Raw genomic sequence first — 24,588 nt, 5'->3', positions numbered from 1 at the left:
CCACAAAACCAGATTGATGGACATCAGTGTTGGCATTGCCTCTGCCATTCTTTTAGTCATTGTAGACATAAACACTTTATATAGCGTTGTCTATTTTCATCTGTTTCAAATGTATGGGTTGTCAGATCCAACCTCTGTAACAAATTCAAAGCTTCTTTGGATCCAGTGCTGTGTCTTATCACTACTCATAACTCCCTAAACTGTACCTCATAAGATGAGGGTCTATATTATATTTTCGAAAGTTTCAAACATCGAACACTATATGGTCGACACCATATGAGTGATGTTTGAAATTTCGAAAATATAATAAAAAAATAAAAATAAAAAACTATACTTACCTAAATGCTGTAGGCAGGGGGCAAGCCCCCATGCACCCCCAATGTGGGGGGCTGCACCCCCCCACACCCCTGCTACTTAAATATTCCTACTCTGAGATTGCACTGCATTGAAGTAAAGGGAAGATATTCCCTACGGCGATTTCCGTGTTACATGCATGATGTTTCGACCAATCGGGTTCGCTCAATACGCGTTCATCGTTTACAATTTTCGATCACGTGATAGGAACCCCTATATTATATATTCGAAGCTTCAAAACTTCAAATCCCATATGTTCGACAACATATGATCGAAGTTTGAAACTTTGAATATATAATAAAACATAAAAAAATAAAATAAAACTTAATGCCCCCCTGCACCCCTCACACCCCCCTACTTAAATATACCAACTCTGAGATCGCACTTCAGTGCAGAAAAGGGACATTCTCCCATTCTGCACCGTATGGCACCATTACATTTAACCTTCGAACTTTTCAAAGTTCGATCATATGGTGTTGACCATATGACATTCGAACTTTGAAAAGATCATTCATGTAATAGGAACCCATATGCTAAGATCTTGTTTGCCCCTCAAAGATAATGGAAGTGCGAAATAACTCTTGACAATCAGCTTGCTGTATCCTTTGAAATACAAGCTACACCTCTCCTGCCATGAGAGAGTTTTCTCTCCCTGTTTGTACTTTATCTTCATTTTCTCAGGATTAGGCTAGGTTTTAGTTGCTAGCCAGTCAGTTTAGTTAGTTTAATAGGTTAAGGCCTCCACACCTTTCCTACCTGGTATTTGCTGTTTGTGGTTTATAAAATAAATTAGTTGATATATATTGTAATAGTCTTTGTTGCTGTTAAAGTAGAACTGTAGTTAGGGTATAGCCTGCAGATTTTTCTAGGCTATCTTTACCATATCAGTATCCATCGGATTCAAGAAGTGTTCAGGGTGTGGGCATAAACCTCTACCCCAGGACCCACACTCAAAATGCATATATTGCTTGGGTGCCACACATCTGGATGTGGGTGGTCAGTCCTGTGCCACTTTTATTGCCAGAGCCCTTCAGTCTAGAAGGAACAAACTTGTTTTAAAGGGGCTTCTTCCAATGCAGACAGGTGCTAACCCATTGACTTCTTCTGCACCCCTCAACAAAAAAGATCAACCTAAACCTAAGGTTCAAGAAAAGGAAAAAGATTTTGATAAGGATAAGAGGGAGGAGCAAGTCACCCACTAAGTCTTCTAGAAAAAGGTCACCAGAACCAGAAACTTCATTCAGTCCCGATCCAAAAAATACCCGATCACCTTCACCATGAGCCAGACACTCACCTGGATCAGTGAGCCCTAGACTACATTCCCCTAGCCTCATATTACTACATTTAGAAATGTAGGAAAGGAGATACATCTGACAGCCTTCTGTGGCATTGTCCACTCGATCATCTCAAAGCTTCATTGGAGCTCAAGGTCTACAGGATGATGAAGTTTTTGAGGATGCAAATCCAACTTGCGGTTATGGACCATCCCCTGGAAAGGTGCTCAATTCTGGCCATTTTACCCCTCCTCTGATGGAATCCATACTGACTTGCCCTTCTGATCCAGTTTAATTGGATCCAATTAGAACCAGAGCATCTTTGTCAGCACCAGTACTACTCATGACTTTGATGCTGACTGCTTCCTCTCTCTCTCTCAACACTGATGCAGATTAAGATGAGATTCAAAGCTGAAGAATTGGTTACTAGTTTTACTTTAGCGTAGTAAATATCTGTTGATATGTAAAACAGTAAATATTATGTAGTAGGAATGTCTAAATGTAGTAATATGAATTGTTGTATATGTTATATGTTTGCACATAGAGCCTGGAGTAACATCATTTTTTTCAGTTGCACTTGCTGTGGAGTCTGAATGACAATAAAGTTTACTTTGACTTAGACTTATTTCTGAGGGGATGAGTCGACACCGAGGTTCTCAACAGCCGCTCTGCCCATTCGGGGCTTCGGCTCTCGACCGCTCAGATCCGAGATCTGCTTCAGGGCTGAGGTCATCAGTGGAAAGGGTTTCCTTCCTGGGATCAGAGGATGTCCTTGGTGCTGGTGGCTGCTTTGGCCATTGAGGCCTTTGAAAGGGTCATGGCAAGTTGCAAAAAGAAGATACCTTCATCCAGTTTGGTTCCACCCAAACCCCAGCTGGGGTCTGCTTCCTCTCCTTGTCACCTTGTCAGACTAGGACATCCGGTCCCAAGCGTGTCTGAGGAAGTCTGCGTTGTCAGTTCCCTCTCCAATTCTGAACCTTCTGTTGCTCCCCCACAAAGTGTCCCAAGGAAAAGGACATGCAAATAGAAGCACTTAGACTCCTCCCAAGAGTCTTTTACTGAGGACACTGACTTAGAGGAAGGGGAGGGTTCCCATCACTCCTTCTCTGAAAATGTCACATTCAGTGACATTCTCAAATTAATGAAGCAGCGAGGGGGATGCTCTTTCCAAGACTCTTCACTGGATGCATCACAGGCAGCCATTGGGAGTTCCTGAAGGATAAGAGATATGACAATACAACGTGTTCTCAGTCAGCAGTCTAACTTTAGAATTCTCACTATTTGTAACTCGGACAGATCAGCTATATGAATACCCATTACAGAGGACATTGCATTAATCGAACTGGGATGTGACCAAAGTGTGAATCACAGTGGCCACATCTGATGGGCACAGAAGTTCTTGAATAAGAAATGTGCTTTGAAGGTAGTTTGAATTTTTCACCACTGCTTATGCACATTCCTTGGGACTTGGTTGACTGTCGGGGATCATGCTGTGACTGTGTACCACCCACCCATCCATCCACATCCCCTTTTGCACATTTTTGCACATGGGGTTAGGATGTCTGATCAAAGTGGCAATCACCTAGAGCCAGTGTTCACACTGCCAGGTGCCTTAACTAGTACATTTTAATTTATTCCTGTAGTGTGTTATATCTGAAAGTTGAAGAGAGTACAGGGACAGACTGCAGCTTGTTTAAAAAGTTCACATATAGACTTACAGAGATGTTTTCCCTGGACCTGCACTGAAAATGGGCCTTACCCAGTCAGACATTCTTAGTAATCAAATGTCAGTTGAATAAATAGGTAAATTAACTTGGTTTGGGCTGTTGTAAGTGTGGCAGGGTGATGATGATTCTCCCTGGGATTCAATAAAGCCTACACTAAGTGTACACTCTTCTGAGTGAACAGACAACACAAGCATAGCTCACATCTTCTTCCTCCAAATTTTAGTTCCGATTTTTTTGCAGCTTTAAATACTGAGGGGGATTCATAAAGGTTACCACAGTGTCGACTACATGTATATTTAGCATAATCCTTCTGAGTGATTAGAAAGCACAAACAATGTGGTAAGGATTTCTTGAATACAGACTGTGTACATTTAATGTAGTTGTTATGGAATCTAGGCCTCTTATACTCTGGTTATTAAGCTTTTATTTTGATTCTGGGCATGTTTTCTGACCATTTTGTGATTTTTTTTTTTCTACTGTATTGCTTTCGTTTGGAACATTTAACCTGGAAGTAAAATCAGTCCATTGTATAATAAAAGTTAAGAAGTTTTTTTAACATTGTGTTGACTAATGTATCTGAGGATAAAGCAAGCCTACCATGTTTTTTCTCCCATTTTTTATATATTTGTTTAGTTTTGATGAACTTGTTAGGCTGTATAAGAAAGACTTTTTTCCACTGTTTGGTGATTAACTGATTTTGAGTTTTGGCATTGTCTTGGTTAGAGTACTTGAACTGTAGTACATACATAAAGTGAAGGTATTAATTGACTTTTGCAGACATTGCAGTATTGGTCCAGTGGTTGAATTACTCCTGTAATGACTATAGTCCATATGAATTCAATACATTGTAAAAATTTCAGTTTGTAAGTGTGACCATAAGTGAAAAAAAAATGTAGTCTATGTAAACAAGCCTATGATATTAAAATGGTTAACAGATTGAATCGCTGGGGATGAGGCAGCACTACCTGAACTATTGCTTTTGTATAACAGTTAGTGAATGTTGTACATTTTGCTGGCAAAACTGTCACAGTTCAAATGTAAGACATTTTCCATAAGATTTTGAATAGTAGTCAGTAAAATACAGAGTCAAATATTTTTACTAGCTGTTCATATTATATTTTGTTTGCTTTTAAGGCTGGGTTAACAACCTACTATCACCCTGGAATAAATCTGAAGAAAATTCATTATTATAGCATAAAGCTCTTTGAAATGCTGGAAGAAGAAACCGGTCAGGTAAGCAACACTAACTGTATATCTCTCTACTTAACCTTTAATCTAAACCTAACCCAGAAACACTTGTACACATTCCCCACCTATTGTGAACACCATCAGACTCAATCTGCACTAAATCTATCCCTTTTCCTAGCCCTTACTCTAACCTTAACCCACAAACACTCGGTTTTGTGTGCACACACACACACGCACTTACACTGACCTAAAAGCTGCAAAACCAGCCTTCTCATTCTGACACTGACAGCAGTGAACTGCAACTCCATTCAGTCATGCTTTCATTCTACTAAATGTACACACACACACACACACACACACACACAGACACAGACACACATACACACACACACACACACACACACACACACACACACACACACAGACACACACAGACACACACAGACACACACACACACACACACACACACACACACACACAGACACACACACACACGCACACACACACACACACACACACCAAAAGTGAATTATTTTACCATTCAGAATTACTTGCCTTATCTGATCATCATTCAACACAATTACTGTTCAACGATATGTCATTTTCCATATCATTAGGGTTTCATATGTGAAAAAAGTTAACAAGTGGGTTTGTCTGACAGTAAGGTGAAGCTTACCCCATAATCTTGGAGGAAATATGTAAGGTGTCTGTCATTTTTATTTTTATTATTGATATTTATTTTTGTATCTGGTTTCATCATTTGGTGTTGGCTGCCACAGTGGAACATTGTGGGTATAGATTTTTAAATAGAACAGGACCAGGCATTGCTTTAATAGACCAGGCAAATGTTCATAGGTGAATACTAGGTTAAGAACTGCTGTGGCCTTTGCCAGGCATCCCAAATGTATCCCACAAGTTTGTGTGCCTTAGTGGTTATTTTAAGGGATATATGAAGATATATGAAAGCTAAGGCGAGATTTACAGGCTGTCTGTGTCCATTAAAGACATAGGCACTAGATCCGGTATGTATTTTCAATTTCCCATCTACTGTCCCAGGTTTCTCTTGAATATGGTTTGAGAAGATTTCTGCTTCACATTGATGGGAAACATGATCTAGAGAAGGGAAATTCTCTGAGACACATACCTGTCCTTCCAACATGTCCTATTTGTGAAGCAAGCAAAGTTTAAATCCCTAGATCAAGTATTTCTGATTGTATTCGTTTTGTGGATATACAAAAGGTCCATCAGAGTGGGATCCAAGGATGCCCTGTATGCCTGGGATAGATTGCCTCACAACAGTCTGTAGGAAACAGTACAGAGATTGGGTTTTGAGGCAATCTGCATAAGAAATGTTGTTTACTCTGTTTTCTTTTTGTGAGGAGCCTCTGTGGATGTTCTAGTTGGTGCATGTCCCTGGTCAGGTACATTCTGAAGGGAGTGTTGTACTCAATGAAGGGGCTAATGAGAGCAGAATACAGTAAAATTATGACTTCCTTTGGACCTAGATACCATTTCCTTGTTTATATGTTGAACTGCATAGAATGATTTCCTTACTATGTTAGTCACATGTTGGTCGAAATCCAAATTACTCTGTACATACCTATGCAAATTCCTGACTACTGGTACTATTCTTAGAGTGTTATCGATGAGGTAGGCAATTTCCAAGAGTGGCTGACTTCCCAAAGGATGATACTTGTATTTCTTGGCACTGAGTTTTAAGTTGAGGCTTTGAAACTAATCTTTTGTTTATGTTAGTCCTTCCTGTAGGATGTTAGTGTCTTGAGAATTCTGTGACAGCTCCTACTCTGCAGTTATCTGCAAACTGGGAGCCATTATTGAATCCCCAAATGATGTTGATACTCTACAGAAGGGCGTTACAGAAACAGATGCTTGGTGCCAGAGCCATGGCCTCAAGCTCAATGCCAAGAAATGTATAGTTATCCACTTTGGGTTAAAAAACATGTACCCGTGAATTACCACATAGGTGGCAGCACACTAAACACCGAAAGTGTGATAAGAGACTTAGGGACACAGGTGGACAGTGGTCTCACCTTCAATAACCACATCGCCACAACAGTCAGGAAATCCTTCCATATGGCATACCTCATCACTAAGAGCTTTTCATCCAGAAAAAAGGAGGTCATTGTCCCACTGTACTCATCCCTCATTAGACCCATTATAGAATACAACGCCCCATTTGGTATGTACCTCTCAAGACATCTGCAACAACTGGAAAGGCCACAGTAATACCTCACTAAAAGAATCACAGGCCTAAAGCAGATGCCGTATGCTAACTGCCTTAAAAACCTCCAGCTGTATTCTGTCGCATATCGTCTACTCCGAGGCAATCTCTGCTTAACATACAAGGCCATGTCAAACCTAGAGCTGTTGGACATACTACACTTAAAGAAATCCCAATCCCTTAGAGCCACATGCTCCAGGGATCTAAAACTTGTCATCACAATAAACAAAACATGCTAGAGGGATAGGTTCCTGACCCAGAGACTCCCCAGACTCTGGAATAGACTGCCCATACATGTCGAGCAGAGCACCTCTTGGCCCTCTTCAAAAGGAACCTTGATGATTCGATGGGAGAAAGTAAATTCACCCCAGGGATCACGTCAGTTAACCTGCTAGACAGGGTCCAGGGAAGTAAATAGTGTGGGAAGAAATAGCCAGGGAATTGTTATGGCTAGGCTTCTATAGGCCCTAGGGCCGATAGCCTAGTACCAACCTATGAACCTGGTCAGCCAGAGGCTCTTGATGTTGGCCTTAACTTCTGAGATGCCCCACTGGGAATGTTGTACTACTGACTTGCAAATATTTGTGTGAGTTACTAGCCTCTGGCATTCTGTACTCCTTTGCAGGGTACATCTAGCAGCCATGCAAGTGTGTCTGCCCAGGAAATTGCCACTTGCATTTGTTTTTTTGTAAAACAGTTTCTATAAGGAGTGTTACATCTGCGTTCACGTTTAAAGGTTTCTCCTTTCTGTGATCTTAGCTTTCTGCTGGAAATGTTATCCACATCTTTAAGCTTTCTGCTGGAAATGTTATCCACATCTTTAAGCTTTCTGCTTGAAATGTTATCCACATCTTTACTGGAACTTGTGCATTAGCATAATTAATGTTCCTTACACGTAAAACTATTCTGCTGTTTTCTGTGACATTTGAAAGAGAATTATCTCAACTGCAAGCTTTCATGGTGGATAAACCCTATCTATCTTCTTTATGGATAGTATACTGTTCAGAACAAAACCCTCCTTCATGCCCAAGGTTACCTTAGAGTTTACGTTATTCAGGCCATCATTCTTTGAGTGTTCTATCCAGATCCTCAAATCCCAGGAGAAAGGATTCTATGTACTCTGGACATGCAAGCAGCTCATGTACTGTCTTGACAAAACCTAGTTCTTTAGAAATGCTGATCAGCTGTTTGTTTCTTATGTTGAGACAAAAAAGCCAACTCATGTCAAAACAGACTATTTATATTTGGTTGTCTTAGGCTATGGCCCTTTCTTATAGCCACCTTACTATACTTCTTCCAAGCGGTATCAAGGTGCATTCTACTAGGGCCTTGGCTTCTTTGATGACATGTTGGAATGGGGTGGACATTAGAAGCTCTGCAGAGGCAACTACATGGTACTGTGTATATACATTTATAAGGCATTTTAAACTAGATTCTTTTGCCAAATCCATTGCTGACTTTACTAGGACCATTCTACAGGGGCTCCTGAATCATAGCCAAATTGGATAGATTTGGTAGCCAAAGGCTACTGAAGCAATGGGAATTATGAACATAGTATAGTTGCATAAGTTGCGCTTAACATAATAGTATACTTTCAAAGTCGTCACTGCTGCACTAGCCATACCCACTCTCCATCCCCTACTCTTGTGGATAGTTTTTATTGGGAGATAGTTTGGTGGTTATTTCTTGTTTGTTTACTTCAGGATGTTTTAGCTACTTTGTAACATTTAGGCAAGAAAGTTCTGAAGAGTCTCCACTCTGACTGCTGATATTCCCACCACAGGGCTGATCAATCATCAGTCAGAATGGAAGTAATGGAGGGGGCCAGAGCTTTTGAAACCCGATCAGTTGTGTCTTAGGGCAAGACACAATTCTTGTAGCCTAAAGGCTACTGTGGCAGTCAGGAATCCCAACATCCACTGTTATGGGTAAGTGCAACTTAAACAGTTGGGCTTTACCCTGATGTGACTAGACATGGGCTATAGAATGTGCTTTCATTGCTTTGGTAGATGCATATTAGTCATAGTTTAAATCATTTCCCATCGTCACTAGATCTTTACCAGTGTTTGCAATATGATAATTTGTCTGAGTTACGTAGCCTTTTACCATGTCTTGTGAGGCTACGTTAGCTGATATTGTAGGGGAGGTCATTGCTACTGCTCCAGGTATGCAGTTTTTGTAGACCCTCTTGGAGAAGTTCAGCATCTCTTATTGAAGTAGTTATGTTATCCAGTTTACAGTTGTAAGAATATTTGATTATACCACATTTCCCACTTTTATGTCTGAGAAGAGTAGTACAAAAAGAATTGTCTCTTTTACAGAGTCCCGTGGGATACCACTGGTTATCCCTGTCAGGACTGACAGGCACCTTGACTTGTGTCCTGTTATTTAACCAGTGATTTACTCTGAAATACTATTGGTATATCAATTAGTCTGTTATGTTGGATAGTGTTCATTCACCTTAGTAATGTTAAGATAAGTGGCATGCAATGTCATCTCTTCATCAAGTGCTCCTGCATAGTCAAAGAATGCCACAATATTTAGAAGGTAGGATCTCCCCTTAACAAACCCATACTCACCAATGACTAACAGAAGTAGGTCCCCTGTGTCACTTTGGATAAGCTCCATTGTGAGGATGTTCATGATTTTGCAGGAATGGGTGGTGACCAGTCTGATGTGTTCAAAGGTGTGTGGCTCTGATGTGACCTTCTTCTGTTTGTGAACTGGTGCTACTACAGCATGTAACCATAGGTGGGGGACCTTGTCTACATGCCAACATTTTATTTACCATGATTGATGCAGGTTTAGTCAAAATTTGCTGACCTCTGTGCTGAACACCTTTGGGCATGCTGTTCATTGGACCTTGAACATTTAATTTTTCTTGTGGCAGTAGTTATTTCAAAAGTTGAGATAATGTGGGATGATCAACATTTATAATATCACTGCAGTAGCCTAGGATATGACCATCATCCAGCTGTCAAAAGCTTTAGGGCACCTTTCAGACACCCAAACTACCGCTGGCTCAAGCTTCAGAGCTTTCTTGCCTCCAAAGGTCTCTGCCTTTGTAGGCTTTGTGGAACTGATGGTCAATGATCCTTTCAAGGCTGTGCAGATAAGTTCTCCTCCTGGGAAAACCCTTCCACTGGACCATTTTTCTGTGGAAAAATATTTTTTTTCCTTGAAACTTTTTATTTTTATGGTAGGAAGTGTTTTGTACTTTGACTGTCATATTGGTTTAAAGGGGGTTTGTTTGTCTTGCGGTTTTATGAGAAAAGTGAGTAAAAATCTATTTCATTAATTTTTCTGCATTTTGCTCTAGGATAGGTGTGGCTAGGACAGAATTTGGTGGTTTTGGGGATTGCCAAAGAAATACTTGAGAACCTTCTTTTTCTTGTGAGCAGATAGGTCTACTTCAGTAGACCGAAATACCACTTACCTGAAATTCAGATAACCGAGACAAAAAAGCCGACAGCATGAGAACACCGACGTCCCGGAACAATGACTCACCACTCCAGGTAAGTAAATGCTTGGTCATCCTGTCGAACTTTGCACTTTACCCTGCGCTGGTGCAATCTCAAAGTTGGTATATTTAGTTAGGGTGGGTGCAGCCCCCACATTGGTGCATTTGCTTTTGTTCAGTTTCATTTGTTTGTAAGCATGGCCAAGCATTTACTTACCTGGAGTAGTAAGTTGGTGTTCATGACCTCAGTGTTCTTGTGCTGTTGGCCTTTTCATCTCGGTTATGTGGGTTTCAGGTAAGTGGTATTTTGGTTTACTGAAGTAGACCCGAGCAGATTTACTGGCTCACTCATGCCCTGCTTAGCCACCTGTGAGTTTATTCCCCTGCTTTGAACATGGAGCCATTGTTGGTCTCTCTGATTCTTGCTTTCCCTGTCTAGATGAAGGATGGGTTTCTAGACATCTCTTTCACTGCCTCAGCCACTGGTAGGTGACTCTACTATGTTCCAAACCAGTTTCTTGGATCATCAGTCTTTTGTTCCTGGTCCATCTTGTGTAGCTCCTTGGGAAGCCAGTAAGGACTGGGAGACTGGCACTTCCTTGGCAGCTGTAGGCTTGCCTCATTGGGCAAGGGAGAACCAGTCTTGTCAGGCTTGGGGGAAGGAGGGGATAATGGTTTACTGTTTAGCCAGGGAAAGATGCCTAATTCCCAGGCTAATGCTCCTGACATGGATTGGTACTTTTCCAGGGAGTTTTAGAGATGTTTCTTCTCTTGTTTCTTTAAGCATGGACAGAGAAGATTTGCTTTGATTTGTTAAGAGATTGCTCTCTACTTTTAATATGTTCAATCCTGGTTCCTCATTAAAAAGGAAAAAGTATTTCCCTCATTTTCTGAATGATTTTCGTCAGATGAGCACTGAGCAGAGAGGGAAAGAGTGATTCATTTAATTCTCCTCAAACTGAGGATTACAATTCTGAGGAAAGTATTTCTTTATATTTCTGTCTCCAGAATTATCTTTTTCTGACACTGTTAACAAAATGAGAGACATACTTCAGTGGAAGCAGAATGGAATTCCTATCTCCCAGCAGAAGTATTATGATTTACTACAAATGAAGTTTCTTCAAATTTCAGTTGTTCTCCCTGTGTTGTCTCCTTTTGAAGTTTTCTTAAAAATCTGCATTATGCCCTACAGTTAGACTCCTGTCAGAAAATTATCTGATAGGGTCTATATTAAGTGCACGACTGCGTAAATGTTCGAATCTCTAAATGTCGACCTTTAGAGATTGGACAGTTAAGTGGTCGACTTTTTACAAAAATGTAAAAAAAAAATGCACAAGTCAAAAAAAAAAACAAAAAAAAAACTAAAGGGTTTAAGCTGGGGGGCAAGCAAGTGGTGGGTGCAGGGGGCTTGCCCCCCTGCACAAACCCTTTCTTTATACTTGTATTTTTGTTTTTATTTACTTTTTTATGATTTTGAATGCTTAAGTGTTCGATCTGTAAAGGTCGACCTTTACAGATTCGAACATTTAAGCTTTCATTCTAGTAATATAGACCCATCTGATAGGCTATGCAAAGTATCTCAGACATAGAAATTCCTGTTCTGTAACCCCAAATCAGATCCTATACTGATAGTTATCAAAATCTTCTACTGCTAAACATATTGTGAATGCTAGTTCCATTCCCTCTGACAGGGATGGAAAACTTTTGACAGATTTCGTAAAAGAGTTTATTCTTCTGCTGAATTAACTTTCAGAGTTTGAACTACCAGGCTCACGTGTTAAAATTTTTGCTGGCTTCTTTTGAGAACATGAGAAACTTAACTGTTAACCTTTATACTTCTGAGGTTAAAACTTCTTTAAACTTCTTAATCATCTTTTTCCAGGAAACAGAGTAAGCAGTTTCATGAAAGTTCTAACAAAGTTTCAAAAAGCAGTGACGAGGAGGCTCGAAGAAAAAAAAAAGAAGTCTTCTAGACCCAAAGACAACCCAAAAAGTAAGAACTGTTTACTTCTACCCCCTCCCCCTTGCCACCTGGCAATCCTTCAAATCTCTCCATCAGTTTAGGCCTTCATTTTCCACAGTTGCATCAGAATATCTTAGGGAAGTGGGTTAGGAGACTTATTTAACATAGTACATGTGTCAATGGGGATCCCTTGTCCTTTTTCAGGGAATTCATCCTCATCCTGCAAACCACACATCCATGTTTTCTCACATTTCAGAGCAAATGTTGGCTCAAAGGTAATAAAAATTTACTCCTAGCTCAGAAGGACAAATATTTTTTTCAAGGATTTTTCTGGTACCAAAGAAGGAGGGAACTTACAGTCCTGTCGTAGATCTCTCCTTTCTCAATCATTTTGTCAATGTTAACCCTTCAAAACCTGTTACCGCTCATGCCCACCTCAGCTTCATGAACCATTGGACTTAAAGATGCTTATCATATGTCACGTTCCGGTTTTGAAGGAATTCAAGTGTTGTAAGTTTTTTTGTGTGTGACTCACATTATCAGTTCACTGCCCTCTCCTTTGGTCTGTCCACTGTACTAAGGGTATTTACCAATTGCATGGATTCAGTTATTCTTCACTGCAGGCTTCAAGGCATTCACATCTTTCCATATTTGGATGATGGTGTTATATTTCCAGGCACTTTCAGTTATCAGGATTCCCTGACATGGGTCATGAAATTTCTGCTCAGTCTGGGGTTTCAGCTTAATTTGCAGAAATCATCTCTTATCCCATCTCAGTTACTAGGTTTTCTAGATTTCTTTTAGATTCATCCCTAGGAAGAGCCTTTCTTCCACTGGATAAAGTAGAACAGTACAAGAATATCTTCCTGGACTTCTCCTGACAATATTGGGCTTCTGCCAGGGAATTTCTCTGGATTTTAGATTTCATGGTTTAATGTTTTTTTTGTGACTCCCTTAGCCAGACATCACATGAGAGGAATCCAGTGGTTCTTCAGATTAGACTGGCATCAGCATAATCACCCCTTTTCTTTTCAAATTCCAGTTCAGTAGTTTGATAGAAGGCAGTTATTTTGGTAGTTGGACCAGCTATCTCTCAATCCAGATCTCCCCTTCTCCTGTAGTCTCCCCTCTCAGTCTGTCATAACAGATGCTTCAGACTTTGCTTGGATAGCAGTTTCAAAAGGAGTGAAAGTGCAGTATGTGTGGAATTCCAAGGACAGACAAAAGCACATAAATGTCATAGATGCTGGTAATTATGAATACCTTTAAAGCCTTAAATCGCCTCTGGTCCCAAGGACTTGTGTGAGTTATCATGAACAACATCGCAGAAATGTGGTGCATAAAACAAACAAGGTGGTATCATACCTTATCTCCTTGGCAGACTTTCTGTAATTGTCTGGGAGATATCAGTCTTTTAGCAGACAAACTGAGGAGGCACTGGACACACCTTCAGAAATCAAAAATGTACCCATGGGCCGTCAAAGGAATTGATCCAACTGTAGGGGGATACTTTAGATAGATCTGTTTTCCTCCTATCAAAACAGACAACTAAAGAAATCTTGTTTCAGGATTCCTTGCAAACAGGCCTGAAAGACAGATGTCTTCTCATTCCCATGGATGGTAATGTCCCTGTGTGCCTTTCCACTGATACTCAGGGTGCTTCAAAAGATCTGGAAGGACTTTTGAGAAGTTGTAGTAGTTCTCCCTTCTTCTGAAATCGGCCAAGGGCAGTTACCACAAAGTTCCCCTCAGACTGGATGGTTGTTTGATATAATGATGATAAAATTTTGATACCTTCTAGGAAACTTTTTCCAAGGCTGTGCAGCTGGTATTAAAGGAGGTGAAGAAACCTACTGTTAGAAAATCATACATGTGTAAATGAAAAATAGTTGGTGACCCTTTCAAAGCTGAGTTGCCTATGGTTTTCGATTATGTGTGTGAGTTTATCCTTTGGTTTCTCTTTTTTTTTTTTTTTTTTTTGTGTCAAGATTAACCTTTTGACCATTTCTGCTTGTGTGCCAGTAAATGCCTCCTTTCTACCTATCCTCAATTTAAGTAGTTTTTGAAAGGGGTTTTACATTTGCAGGCACCTAGAAAAAAGGTGGCTATTCCTTCGGGTGTTAATTTTGTACTTGCAAAGTTGACATTTCATCCATTTGAACCAACTTGTCAGGCTGATTTGAGGTTCTGAATATGGAAAACTGTACTTCTCATTGCTCTGACATCTGCAGGAAGACTATCTGAGTTACAAGCTGTTATGATGAGTCAGCCCTACCTAATTTTATGTAAGGACAGGGTTTTTTTTTGAGAACTAATACTTTTACCGTATGCCTAAAGTGGTTTCGGGTCTTACTTTAATCCAGACTATTAATCTCTCAGAATTCTCCCGTCCTTGTTTTTAGGCTCTGGAATGAATATAATATACCTTGGATGTCCGTAGGCAACTCAGAAACTACATGGACAGAACTTCAGGGAAGCTTTCAGCTGTTTGCCTCATATGAGGAAAAGAATATCAAGCAACCAGTGTCAAAGCAGATCATTTCCAGCTGGTTGTCTCATGATGTTTCTTTCTGCTATAGGCCCCATAACAAGCCTCTTCTAGGCAGGGTTATGGCTCTTTCTTCCAAGGACCATTCTCCATGGGCTGTGGATGCTTGAATTCCTTTCTGTTCTATATATGTGTATAAGCTATGATAATCTACTCGTATAGCTTAGGCTTCTGAAACAGTGATCTAAATGTTGAATGCAAGACAGTTGTGTAAGTAAATTTACAGTAACAACAGACATTCTAATGGATCACTGTTGCAGTGGCTGTCCCTTCCTCATGTCCTCATACTTTTTTTATAAATTGCCATGATATATATTATATGATATCCTTTTGCATATAGTTAAATTGTTTTTTGGTTTGGTTGTTACTTTCCTACTATTTTTCCTTTCAGGTCTGTACCCTCCATTCTTGAGGCAAGAAAGGTCTGAAGCTTTTTGCACAGAAACACCCTCTTATTTCAGCCAGTGGAAGCCGGGGCTCATGGAAGATGCCCTAAAGCTTTGAAAAGCTGACCAGTAAACATATTCTAGGAAGCAGAGGCAATGCTATGACCATGATTAAGCCTACTGCAACAGTGATTTATTAGAACATCTACTGTCATGGTAACTTTACTTAAAAATCTGTACTATCTTTTTGTCCTTGGAGAAAGTTGAAGGTGAAGTTACATTTTGTTTTTTACTAGTGGACTTGGACCATTTGGGTTTCCCTGAAGCTCTCTTGGATGAAGCTGCAGACCAATTCATAACCTCTGAAAATGAGGTTATTTTTCATAAAGGATGTAATGTCTTCTAATGTATTAAATACTGGAACCAGACTGTAGAAATATGTTAAGTCTTGCAGGGTATAATAATTGGACTCTTACTTATTTATTTTTGTTTCAACCGTTTGATTCATGGACAGAATTTTTTTCATTTTCCGAAGAATTTTTATGGCATAGTCACTGTCATATCTAATAATATTTTGTTTCATTGTAGACCAAGATGGAGCTGAAAAGTTTGTTGAAATTGTCTTACCTAAGTGGTTCTATCTAGGCCAGAAGAGATGCTTTCTAGAAGGTTTTTAAAATTGTGGAATCCAGTAAGACAAAAAGTTAATTTTGTTCCTCACCTTAAGTTTTTCAGGGAGACCAGCTATTCTTATGTTACATCTTAATTCCCTGTTTTCAAAGTCTTCTATCGTATTCAGTATCCAAGTATTTTGTTTTAGCAGGTACTGTTTTGCACTTTATTCTCCTTTAATCTACAATCAGTATCTGTTAAGTCTGATTTTATATATTGTATTTGAGAATTTGCTTTTGTATCATAGACTTTATCATCTTGAAGATTTATCTTGAGAATTGTCAATTTTCAATGTGAGGACTTGAACTGAAGCAAGCATTTGTTGGAAGTCCTTTTTCAGAAACATTTTCCCAATTGAAAATTTCGAGGAACTGATTTTCTTGTTTGTCACCTCCAGTAAACTCAGAAAAGAGCTTGACAGAAAAATGTTTTTTCTTTCGATTTCCTGAGAAATTTTTAGTGGTTGTTGAAAAACAATTAGTAATGAAATTCTTGATAAAAAAATATCTCTTTCATGCAATTTGATACTTTTCACTGCAGAACTATTCACACTTTCTGCTTTATATTGGCCTTCTTGGAACCCCTCTAACTAGATATGTCGTGTATAATGACCAGAGCAAGGCAGAATACTCTACAGGAGGTTTAATCAGGCTTGCAGAAAAAGGGGACCAGCAAGGATGCTGTATAACCTTGTAAGGATTGCAGGGTGGTATCAACTGATCAATTTACCTTTGTATACATATGCTTTATGTATTTGTCAGAATTGTCGTTGGCCCATTTTAGGTCAGCGTATGTATGGTGTAAATTTTAGCAGATCCTTCTCCAGGTAAGTACTTTTCTCAGGTTTAATCTATTCTCATATAGGCTGACTTGCAAACATTGGATGCAAAACTGCTGTGTTAAAAACAAAGAGGTAAAGATTGAAGTGCATATTGTATGGCCTTCATACTTGTTATAGTTGCTGCTACTTTAATGTAGTCTATATACTTGTAGATCAGCTTATACGTTAACACATCATTCATAACTTTTGTGTCTTGTGTGTGTAAACTGAGTGATAGTGTGGTCACATTAGATCCCTGGTGAATGCTTGGTGTTCCCCATTAAATCACTGCTGCAGTATTCCTCACTTATGGGATGTATCCTGCCAAGGAAACTGTGTGTCCAGCCAGTCAGCAAAAGTTTAGGCACCTTCCTCCTGTATTGTATATCCAATCTATTACATATGGACACTACTACGTTCTGGTACTTGGGGGATGTACATGCATGGAAATCTTCTGAACTTTCTTGCTGCTAGTCCAGGAATGAAAACAGTCTCTGTCATGGTCTATCAGACTGTAGCTGGAAGAGTTTGTTTGTGGACAGAGAGGTGCCTCATTGACGATTCTTCCTTTCATTAGAATTTTCTGTAAAAAATGCACTTCCGTTTTCCATGGCTGGTAGTAGTGGAGCTAATTATAGTGATAAAAAAAAAAAAACTCGCTGAAAGAGAGAAACACATGAAGTTGGTTGAATGGGTTGACTTCACAGAAACTTACTGAACTTTAAAGGTTTGTAGCAGATTACTCTACTGGGATTAGTTAATGACAGGAGGCAAAATAATGATTTAGGAATAATACATGGATATGTGTGGATATGCGTGTAGACAATAGTATAAACAGTGAATTGCACAATATGACAATAGATAAGTTGAAGACTTTCAAATTGTACAAAATCCAAAAGGATGAATCGCCAGAATGGGGCTTTTGCAGATAGAAATTTCAGAAGAACATTCAGGTAAAAAAGGGAATCATAAGTAAACCAATATAAATGTGAAAAGCAAAGATGGCAAAGCTATGACTGCTCCTCCCAAATAATTCAAAACTTATTTAAATGCTACAGATATATATGCTGATAGAAAAATAGCTTTGTTAGTCACTAAACTTGCTGGAAAAGTATATTTTTTGTTGGAAATGCCTTTTTAAGTATTTTTCACTTTCATAACGCTTTCTAGATTTTGAAAGTGTGAGACACGTTTATTGGAGATGTGATACTGATTCAGTGGGGAATTTTATACATATCTTTTGGCAATGTCACAAATTAGAACAGTTAAAGGGGGACTACAGAACCAGTAATCACAGCATCTCCCTGGATGATTAAAGAGGGAAAAGTAAATGAGGACCTGGCCGTGCTGGATTTATTTTCAGCTTTGATAAAGCAATCACAAGACCGTAGATTGCAGTGGAACAACCAACACAAGAAGAGACCAAGCAGATTATGAGAAAGATAAAAGAAATGTAACTTTCATTAACAAATGTCAAGATACAAGGAAAAAATGTTGAAATGAATACCTTGGCATTGCAGATAGAAGGGATATCTGAGTCATGGGTAATCTTTTAAAGTTAGTGTACTATACTGTGAGCATTCTCCTTTATATATGCTTATTTTTAATGTTTTGATATAATGTAAAACAGGTGTAAACAAGTAGATAGTGCAATATACTTCAAAGGAGCATTTATTTTTAATGTATTAGTATTTGATTAATAATTTATCTAAAGAATAGATTGCATAGTGTTGTTTGTGAATTGGTTGCATCAATGTTTGTTTCTTTCTTTCTTTCGGCTTTTCCCGGTTAGGGGTCGCCACAGCGGAACTCCGGTCCGCTAATGATTGGTAGTGGATTTTGCTGTACCGGGTTACCAGCCTTGATGCACAACCTTCAACGAAGGCACGCCCCATTCACGTATGCCTCCACACAGAAGACGCTCTAGCTGAAAATCGAACGGGACAACGTCTTGCTATGAGGCGACAACACTACTGCAGCACCACCACCGCAGTCCGAATTGGTTGCATCAATAATATTGTCAAAGTTAAAAAGTTAGAATAAAAGCTCTGCAGCTTGGCATTCTTTACTGCATTATTTTTTAAATGACAGGTCCTATGTCCTAGAATGATCAGACTGCTTAATTCGTATCTTCAAGCTGTCACTTGCCAGTGGTATCTTACCTGCAGTCTTGAAGCACACCATGATATTTCCTCTTCCTAAAATCCCTTCTTTTGTTACTTTTACCCAGTCCATACCCTTCTGCTTTCTAATCTAGATCTTAGAGAGAACTGCTTGCTGTCAAATACTAGACGTATGAACTGCCTAATGTTCAGCATGGGATTAGGACAGGCTTTACTACAGTAACTGCTATTTGTAATGCTGCAGAATTTCTGTTCCTGCTTTTTTTGACATGTCTAGAGCATCTGAGTATGTTGATTATGTACCTATCATTGAAAAAGTTTGCTAGGGGTAGGTTTAGCCGAGGTTTTTACTTTGATCTGGATGTTCCTTTCCAGCTAAGACCTTCATTTACCCCTTCCAGACATCCTAAACTTGACCAGGACTTCCTTAAACTGGTATGCCTTAGTTTTCATTACTGAGATCCATTCATTTTTTCCTTTTCTATTAATTCTAAGAAATCTACCAGGATGAAATTTGCGACCACTGAAGTACTAGAAAACATAGGTCACATTAGCATTAACTATTCAGTAATAACCCCATGCTACAAATATCCAAAACAGATAGACTGGACTATGGTTCGATCAGAGCCTGTCCTTCAAGCATCATGACAACTCACTGGTCACAGATATCTTGGGATATGTCTGGATCAGGACCTGCACTCAGGTCCATTTCAGAATTACGTCTGGAGCATTTCTTCCTGGGCCGCCGTTGAAAATGGGCTGATTCCCAATAGGACTTTCCTAGTAAACAAATGTTAAATAAAAGTAAAATAATAAAATAAAATTGATGTTTCTATTCTTACCCAACTCTAGTTGTGCTTTAGACTGTCTAGTCAGCTTACTTTAAAAGGCAGGTGATTAGTGGCGGTTAATCAGCTAAATTCTAGAGTGAAGTATGCCTTACCAGTGGTGGCTTTACATTCCTTTCAGAACAAATGTTTGCTTCAAAAAGTACTTGTATGTCTCCTCGTTCATTTTCGCAGGTAATAAAGAGGACCTGTGTGTGCTTCTTGACAAATTTACTGGGTGCCAACTGCTCTGCAACTTTTGTGCTTAAGCCTAATGAATGCAAAACTTGTAGTAATGCTACCGAAGCTGGCAAGTTCTGAGAGATTATTTCTGATGTAAAATATAGTTTGTGCCAACTGATGTACATTCAGAAAGTTATTTCTAGGTTTGAAGTTAGGTATGCTATAATAGTTTTATTTTTGTATCCTTTATTTTAGGCAGTTGGATTCCATAAGCCTGGAAGTGTACGTATTGCTTCTACCCCTGCTAGAGTGGATGAACTTAAGTACCAGATGACACGCAGTCACTGGCATGAGACACCACAGTACCTTATTGGTCCAGAAAAGGTGCAGGAACTATTCCCATTACTGAACATGGATAAGGTATGATCAATAAAGATAACTGTAAAAAAGGTACTTAAAGAAGTACTTCATTTATAGCCCAGTTTGTCATTGTTTTCCACTTTTTAATTTTAATTTGATTGAATGCAATTTTGTTTAATATTCAGAATTTGGTCTTATAGCTTCTCCATTTCCGGATTGCATTTTTAATGGGGTAGAATTTTAAAGCCACCATAAGTACCCTCCATATTTTTCTTATTAAATTGCATGCTTGGCCATTTTGCTTATAGAGAGGATAATAGGTGACATTTGGCCATCTGGATTTACCAGAGGGATATTCTGTGAACACTTGATAGGTGTTAGAGTGTATAAAAATCTACCTTTTTATCACTGCTGTTACACCACCGTCTGGTTTCTTTTCATCTACATAAATGTTTTTTATTGTCTTTTCTTGCCTTTTGTTTTCCAAACGTCATTCTGGTTGACATAGTTAACAAGATTGTGCAACAGTCTGCCTATATGTGTTAAAAACATTTCTTGAGACAGATAGAGGAAATAGTTTGTGCACTGATATATCATGGTGAATGAGCATGGGGAAATAGTTTGTGCACTGATATATCATGGTGAATGAGCACAGGGAAATAGTTTGTGCACTGATATATCATGGTGAATGAGCACGGGGAAATAGTTTGTGCACTGGTATATCATGGTGAATGAGCACGGGGAAATAGTTTGTGCACTGGTATATCATGGTGAATGAGCAGGGGGAAATAGTTTGTGCACTGATATATCATGGTGAATGAGCACGGGGAAATAGTTTGTGCACTGATATACCATGGTGAATGAGCATGGGGAAATTGTTTGTGCACTGATATATCATGGTGAATGAGCAAGGGGAAATAGTTTGTGCACTGATATATCATGGTGAATGAGCACAGGGAAATAGTTTGTGCACTGATATATCATGGTGAATGAGCATGGGGAAATAGTTTGTGCACTGATATATCATGGTGAATGAGCACGGGGAAAAGATTCATAGTCTCAGGGGAGAACTTGTGTTTAGTTCTTTAACAGCCAACTTGGATCACAGACTCCATTTGTTGAAAAACTACATCAAAATCAACCCAAATATCCAACCTCGTTTTAAAAACACATGACTGTTGTGAACAAATTTCATATGGACATTCAAGTGTGTAGAAGCTGTGTCTATAAACCAGCTCATTCAACAGATTTTACCATAGGTAAATGGAACATTATAGTACTATCCGCAGGCATTTTCATAAAGTTCAAACCCTAATAAAATCCACTGAATGGAGTTGCGCAGTGTTCTGTGTAACTCGAGATGTTTTTGTACAGGCTTTAACTGCAACCCACACTTAGAGTAGACACAAAAAGGGACATTATATTCCCAAACTTGTTTGATATAATTCATGTGCATTGCAATCAACATAGAGAGAGTCTATGTTGTAACTGTTTTAAATAGTATGCTCATCACCCTGAGAGTTCTAATCCTGATTTGAGATGCGTTTTCAGAAGATATGCTGTTTCCCAAGTTACTGAAGACTTAGTCACCTCGGTAGCAGCATTGTTTATTATAACATTAGCTGTGAATAGTCACAGGTCCAAAAAATGCATTACCTTACTGAATTTCCTAACACCTTTGAATAACTCGTCCACTACAGAGGATTTGAACTTCAAGTGGCAAGCTTACCTGCCCCTATTTGAAACAAGTGGTCAGTTAGCATTGACATTTACTCCTGGGAATGCACTCCTTGTGGCCAACATTTCTCTTGGGCTCTCAGAGCAGCAGGTTCTCTGTTTAGCAAATAATACCCTCTGCATAATATAACAGTTCAGTTCAAAGAAAAAATTTGATTTTAATAATTGGCTTAGTTTTTCATGTCATACAAAGGGGGGTACAGTTTTTGTCGGCAGGTATGATATGGTTGACCGATCACAGTGCTTCACCAGGGATGGATTGCACTTGTCCCCCTCCCCCCCAAGGCTTTCCAATATTAGCTAAACCTTGTCCATCCCATAATGACTTTTTTAGGCATTGCCAACCAGATAAACCATCTGACTTAGATAAACCAATCCAGAATAATCTAAAGATGAAACTGCTCACTGCCAAGAGTCCTGCACGCTCTGCAGACCCTAAAGAATGTAGATGTCTGTGTAGTTACTGAGGCATGGTTCAACCCTTTACAGAGGGCCCTGTCAGTGACGGGCTGTAATACCTTCCACACATTTACACCAGCTACTTCACAGAAATGGATAAAAGGTGGAGGCATCTCAATTTACATCAAAAACAGTCACACCTCAAGACTGGTCAAGCAGTATGATGCACTTGATTTCCTCTACTTACAGTCACCATAAGCAAAATCCCATATCATGTCTTTGCAAGCTGTATGTCTCACTCTATAATTTAGGAAGCCCATATCACTTAAATGAATGTGAGTCACTCTCTTTTCAATCCAGCACCATCCCCTTGTGACTTCAACTACTCCACTATAAATTGTGTCTCATACATAACCTCACAATTGCAGGCACAAAAATTCCTGAACTTTGCCTACATGAACCCCCTGGGCCAGCCAGCCCATAACCCCACTAGGGGCACCAACATCCTTGACCTAGTCCTCACCAACAAAGGGAGGAATGTTGCACCCCACCCCCCCCCCAGTCAGGTTGGACCATGAAGCTGTCTCCTTTTCAATAAAATTAAAACTTGGGACACTGAGTAACCATGGTACTTTCAGGAATTATTCCAAGACAAACTTCCTACTTTTAAGTGACACCCTGGCAAAATATCAGTCCCCCCTCAGACCCAGAGAATACCCCTGCCTATATACGGAGACATTCACAAAATCTCTTTACAGTCATGTGTACAGCTGCACAGAGTCAGTGGTACCCACCCATAATAAGCAAGGACAAATTCAAAAAACAAACTACCATGGTGAAATCCCAACATCAGTAGGTTGTATAACAGAATAAAGAAAATCATGGACAAAATATGAAGTGCAGTGCCCAGCAAGGTAAGAACTCCCTCATCAAACGAATAAATAGCTCAGGGGACTAATTAATTCTACTAAAGCTACATTTACAGTACAAACAGCCTCCCAGGCTAAGGACAACCACATGTCCTTCTTCAGCTATGCCTGAAACCTCAAAGGCAACAATGTGGCAAATGGATTGTAAAGGCAGGCAATTATACTTTTCTAGAGGATATGGTAAATCTGTTGGCCAATAAGTTAATTTCCAGTTTTCTCCACTTTCTCCCGCAGACACCTCTCAAGAAATTTCCCCAACCATAGCTGTCAGCCATCACTAGGGAACCGGTCCTCAGTACTGTTTCCCTCTCCAAAGCCAAAAACATTGCATCAGTGGGACCTGCTAATATTCCAGGATGCCTCTTTTTAATAGCATGAAATATGAGCTATTAGGGCCACTAAAGCACCATTCATTCATAGCCTCCAAACAGGCTTTGTGCCAAGCAAATGAAGGACTACAACTGCTGCCCCTCTGCACAAGCATGGGCCAACCAGTCTACCAACCCATAAGCCTAACTAGTCATATAATGTAATGCTATGGAAAGAATAATCACAGGCAAGATAAATAATGACAAAGGAAACCTTTAGGTATTGGATTCAGCCCAGTTTAGTTTAGTCAGGGGCAGGTCATACCTACTCAAACTGGTGGTCTTCATTGAGAAGGCCACCAAACCAATGAATGAGGGCAGAATGGTGCATACTAACTGGCCAAAACATTTGACACAATACCTCACTTGGACATTGTAGATAAGCTCACAAAACTAGGTATAAACCGCTGTGGATAGCCACCTGACTCACAAATAAGATGCAAGACGTCAGGATAGGTGAGGGTACTTCCACAAAAAATACAGTCACTAGCAGAGTCCCTCATGGCTCAGTGCTGGGGCTGTTTCTTTTTTGCATCTACTTCAGTGAAATCAAGGGCAATGTCAGAGGCCTCTAGCTGACCAACGTCAGAGATGACTGCAGACTAGGTGCAGTGCTAGAATCCTCCAAATACACAAACATCCTCCAGGTAGGCCTGACATTCTCTAATAAATGGGGCCACAGTCACTGTCTAAAATGTCAAAAAATGCAAAATAGTGTATTTCAGAAAGACTACTATCAGTGTAAATGACTGCATTGATAATACACCTCTAAGAGTTGACCCCATGGTCAGGAATTTGGGAAAGCATGTATACAGTGACTTGGCCTTTGACCATCATGTATCTACTGTAGTAAGGTAATCATTCTGCATTGTGCAACTTATAAGCAAGGGAATGGGATCTAGGTCCAAAGATGTCATTGTTCTGCTGTAGTTGGCCCTCATTAGACCAGTTGTTGAGTACAATGTCCCTTTGGTATGTACCTGTCCAGGTGTATGCAACAAATGCAGCATCTACAGAGGTTTATCAT

The 24,588-nt window shown here is 39.6% G+C and overlaps 1 protein-coding gene across 1 annotated transcript in view; it reads left to right on the top strand.

Moving 5' to 3' along the window:
- DMGDH (dimethylglycine dehydrogenase) overlaps window positions 1-24,588 on the top strand; it is a 1,049,975-nt gene that overhangs the window by 239,464 nt on the left and 785,923 nt on the right. Inside the window, exons 3-4 of the mRNA XM_044063708.1 lie at window positions 4,490-4,588; window positions 20,024-20,188. Coding sequence (XP_043919643.1) covers window positions 4,490-4,588; window positions 20,024-20,188 — 264 coding nt within the window. The remainder of the gene's footprint in view (window positions 1-4,489; window positions 4,589-20,023; window positions 20,189-24,588) is intronic.

Source organism: Protopterus annectens, chromosome 2.part2 (genome assembly GCF_019279795.1).
Source record: "Protopterus annectens isolate FY-2018-M chromosome 2.part2, PAN1.0, whole genome shotgun sequence".
Lineage (NCBI taxonomy): Eukaryota > Metazoa > Chordata > Ceratodontiformes > Protopteridae > Protopterus > Protopterus annectens.
Note: the sequence above shows the minus strand (reverse complement) of the source record. Positions and strands in the feature narration are given on the sequence as shown.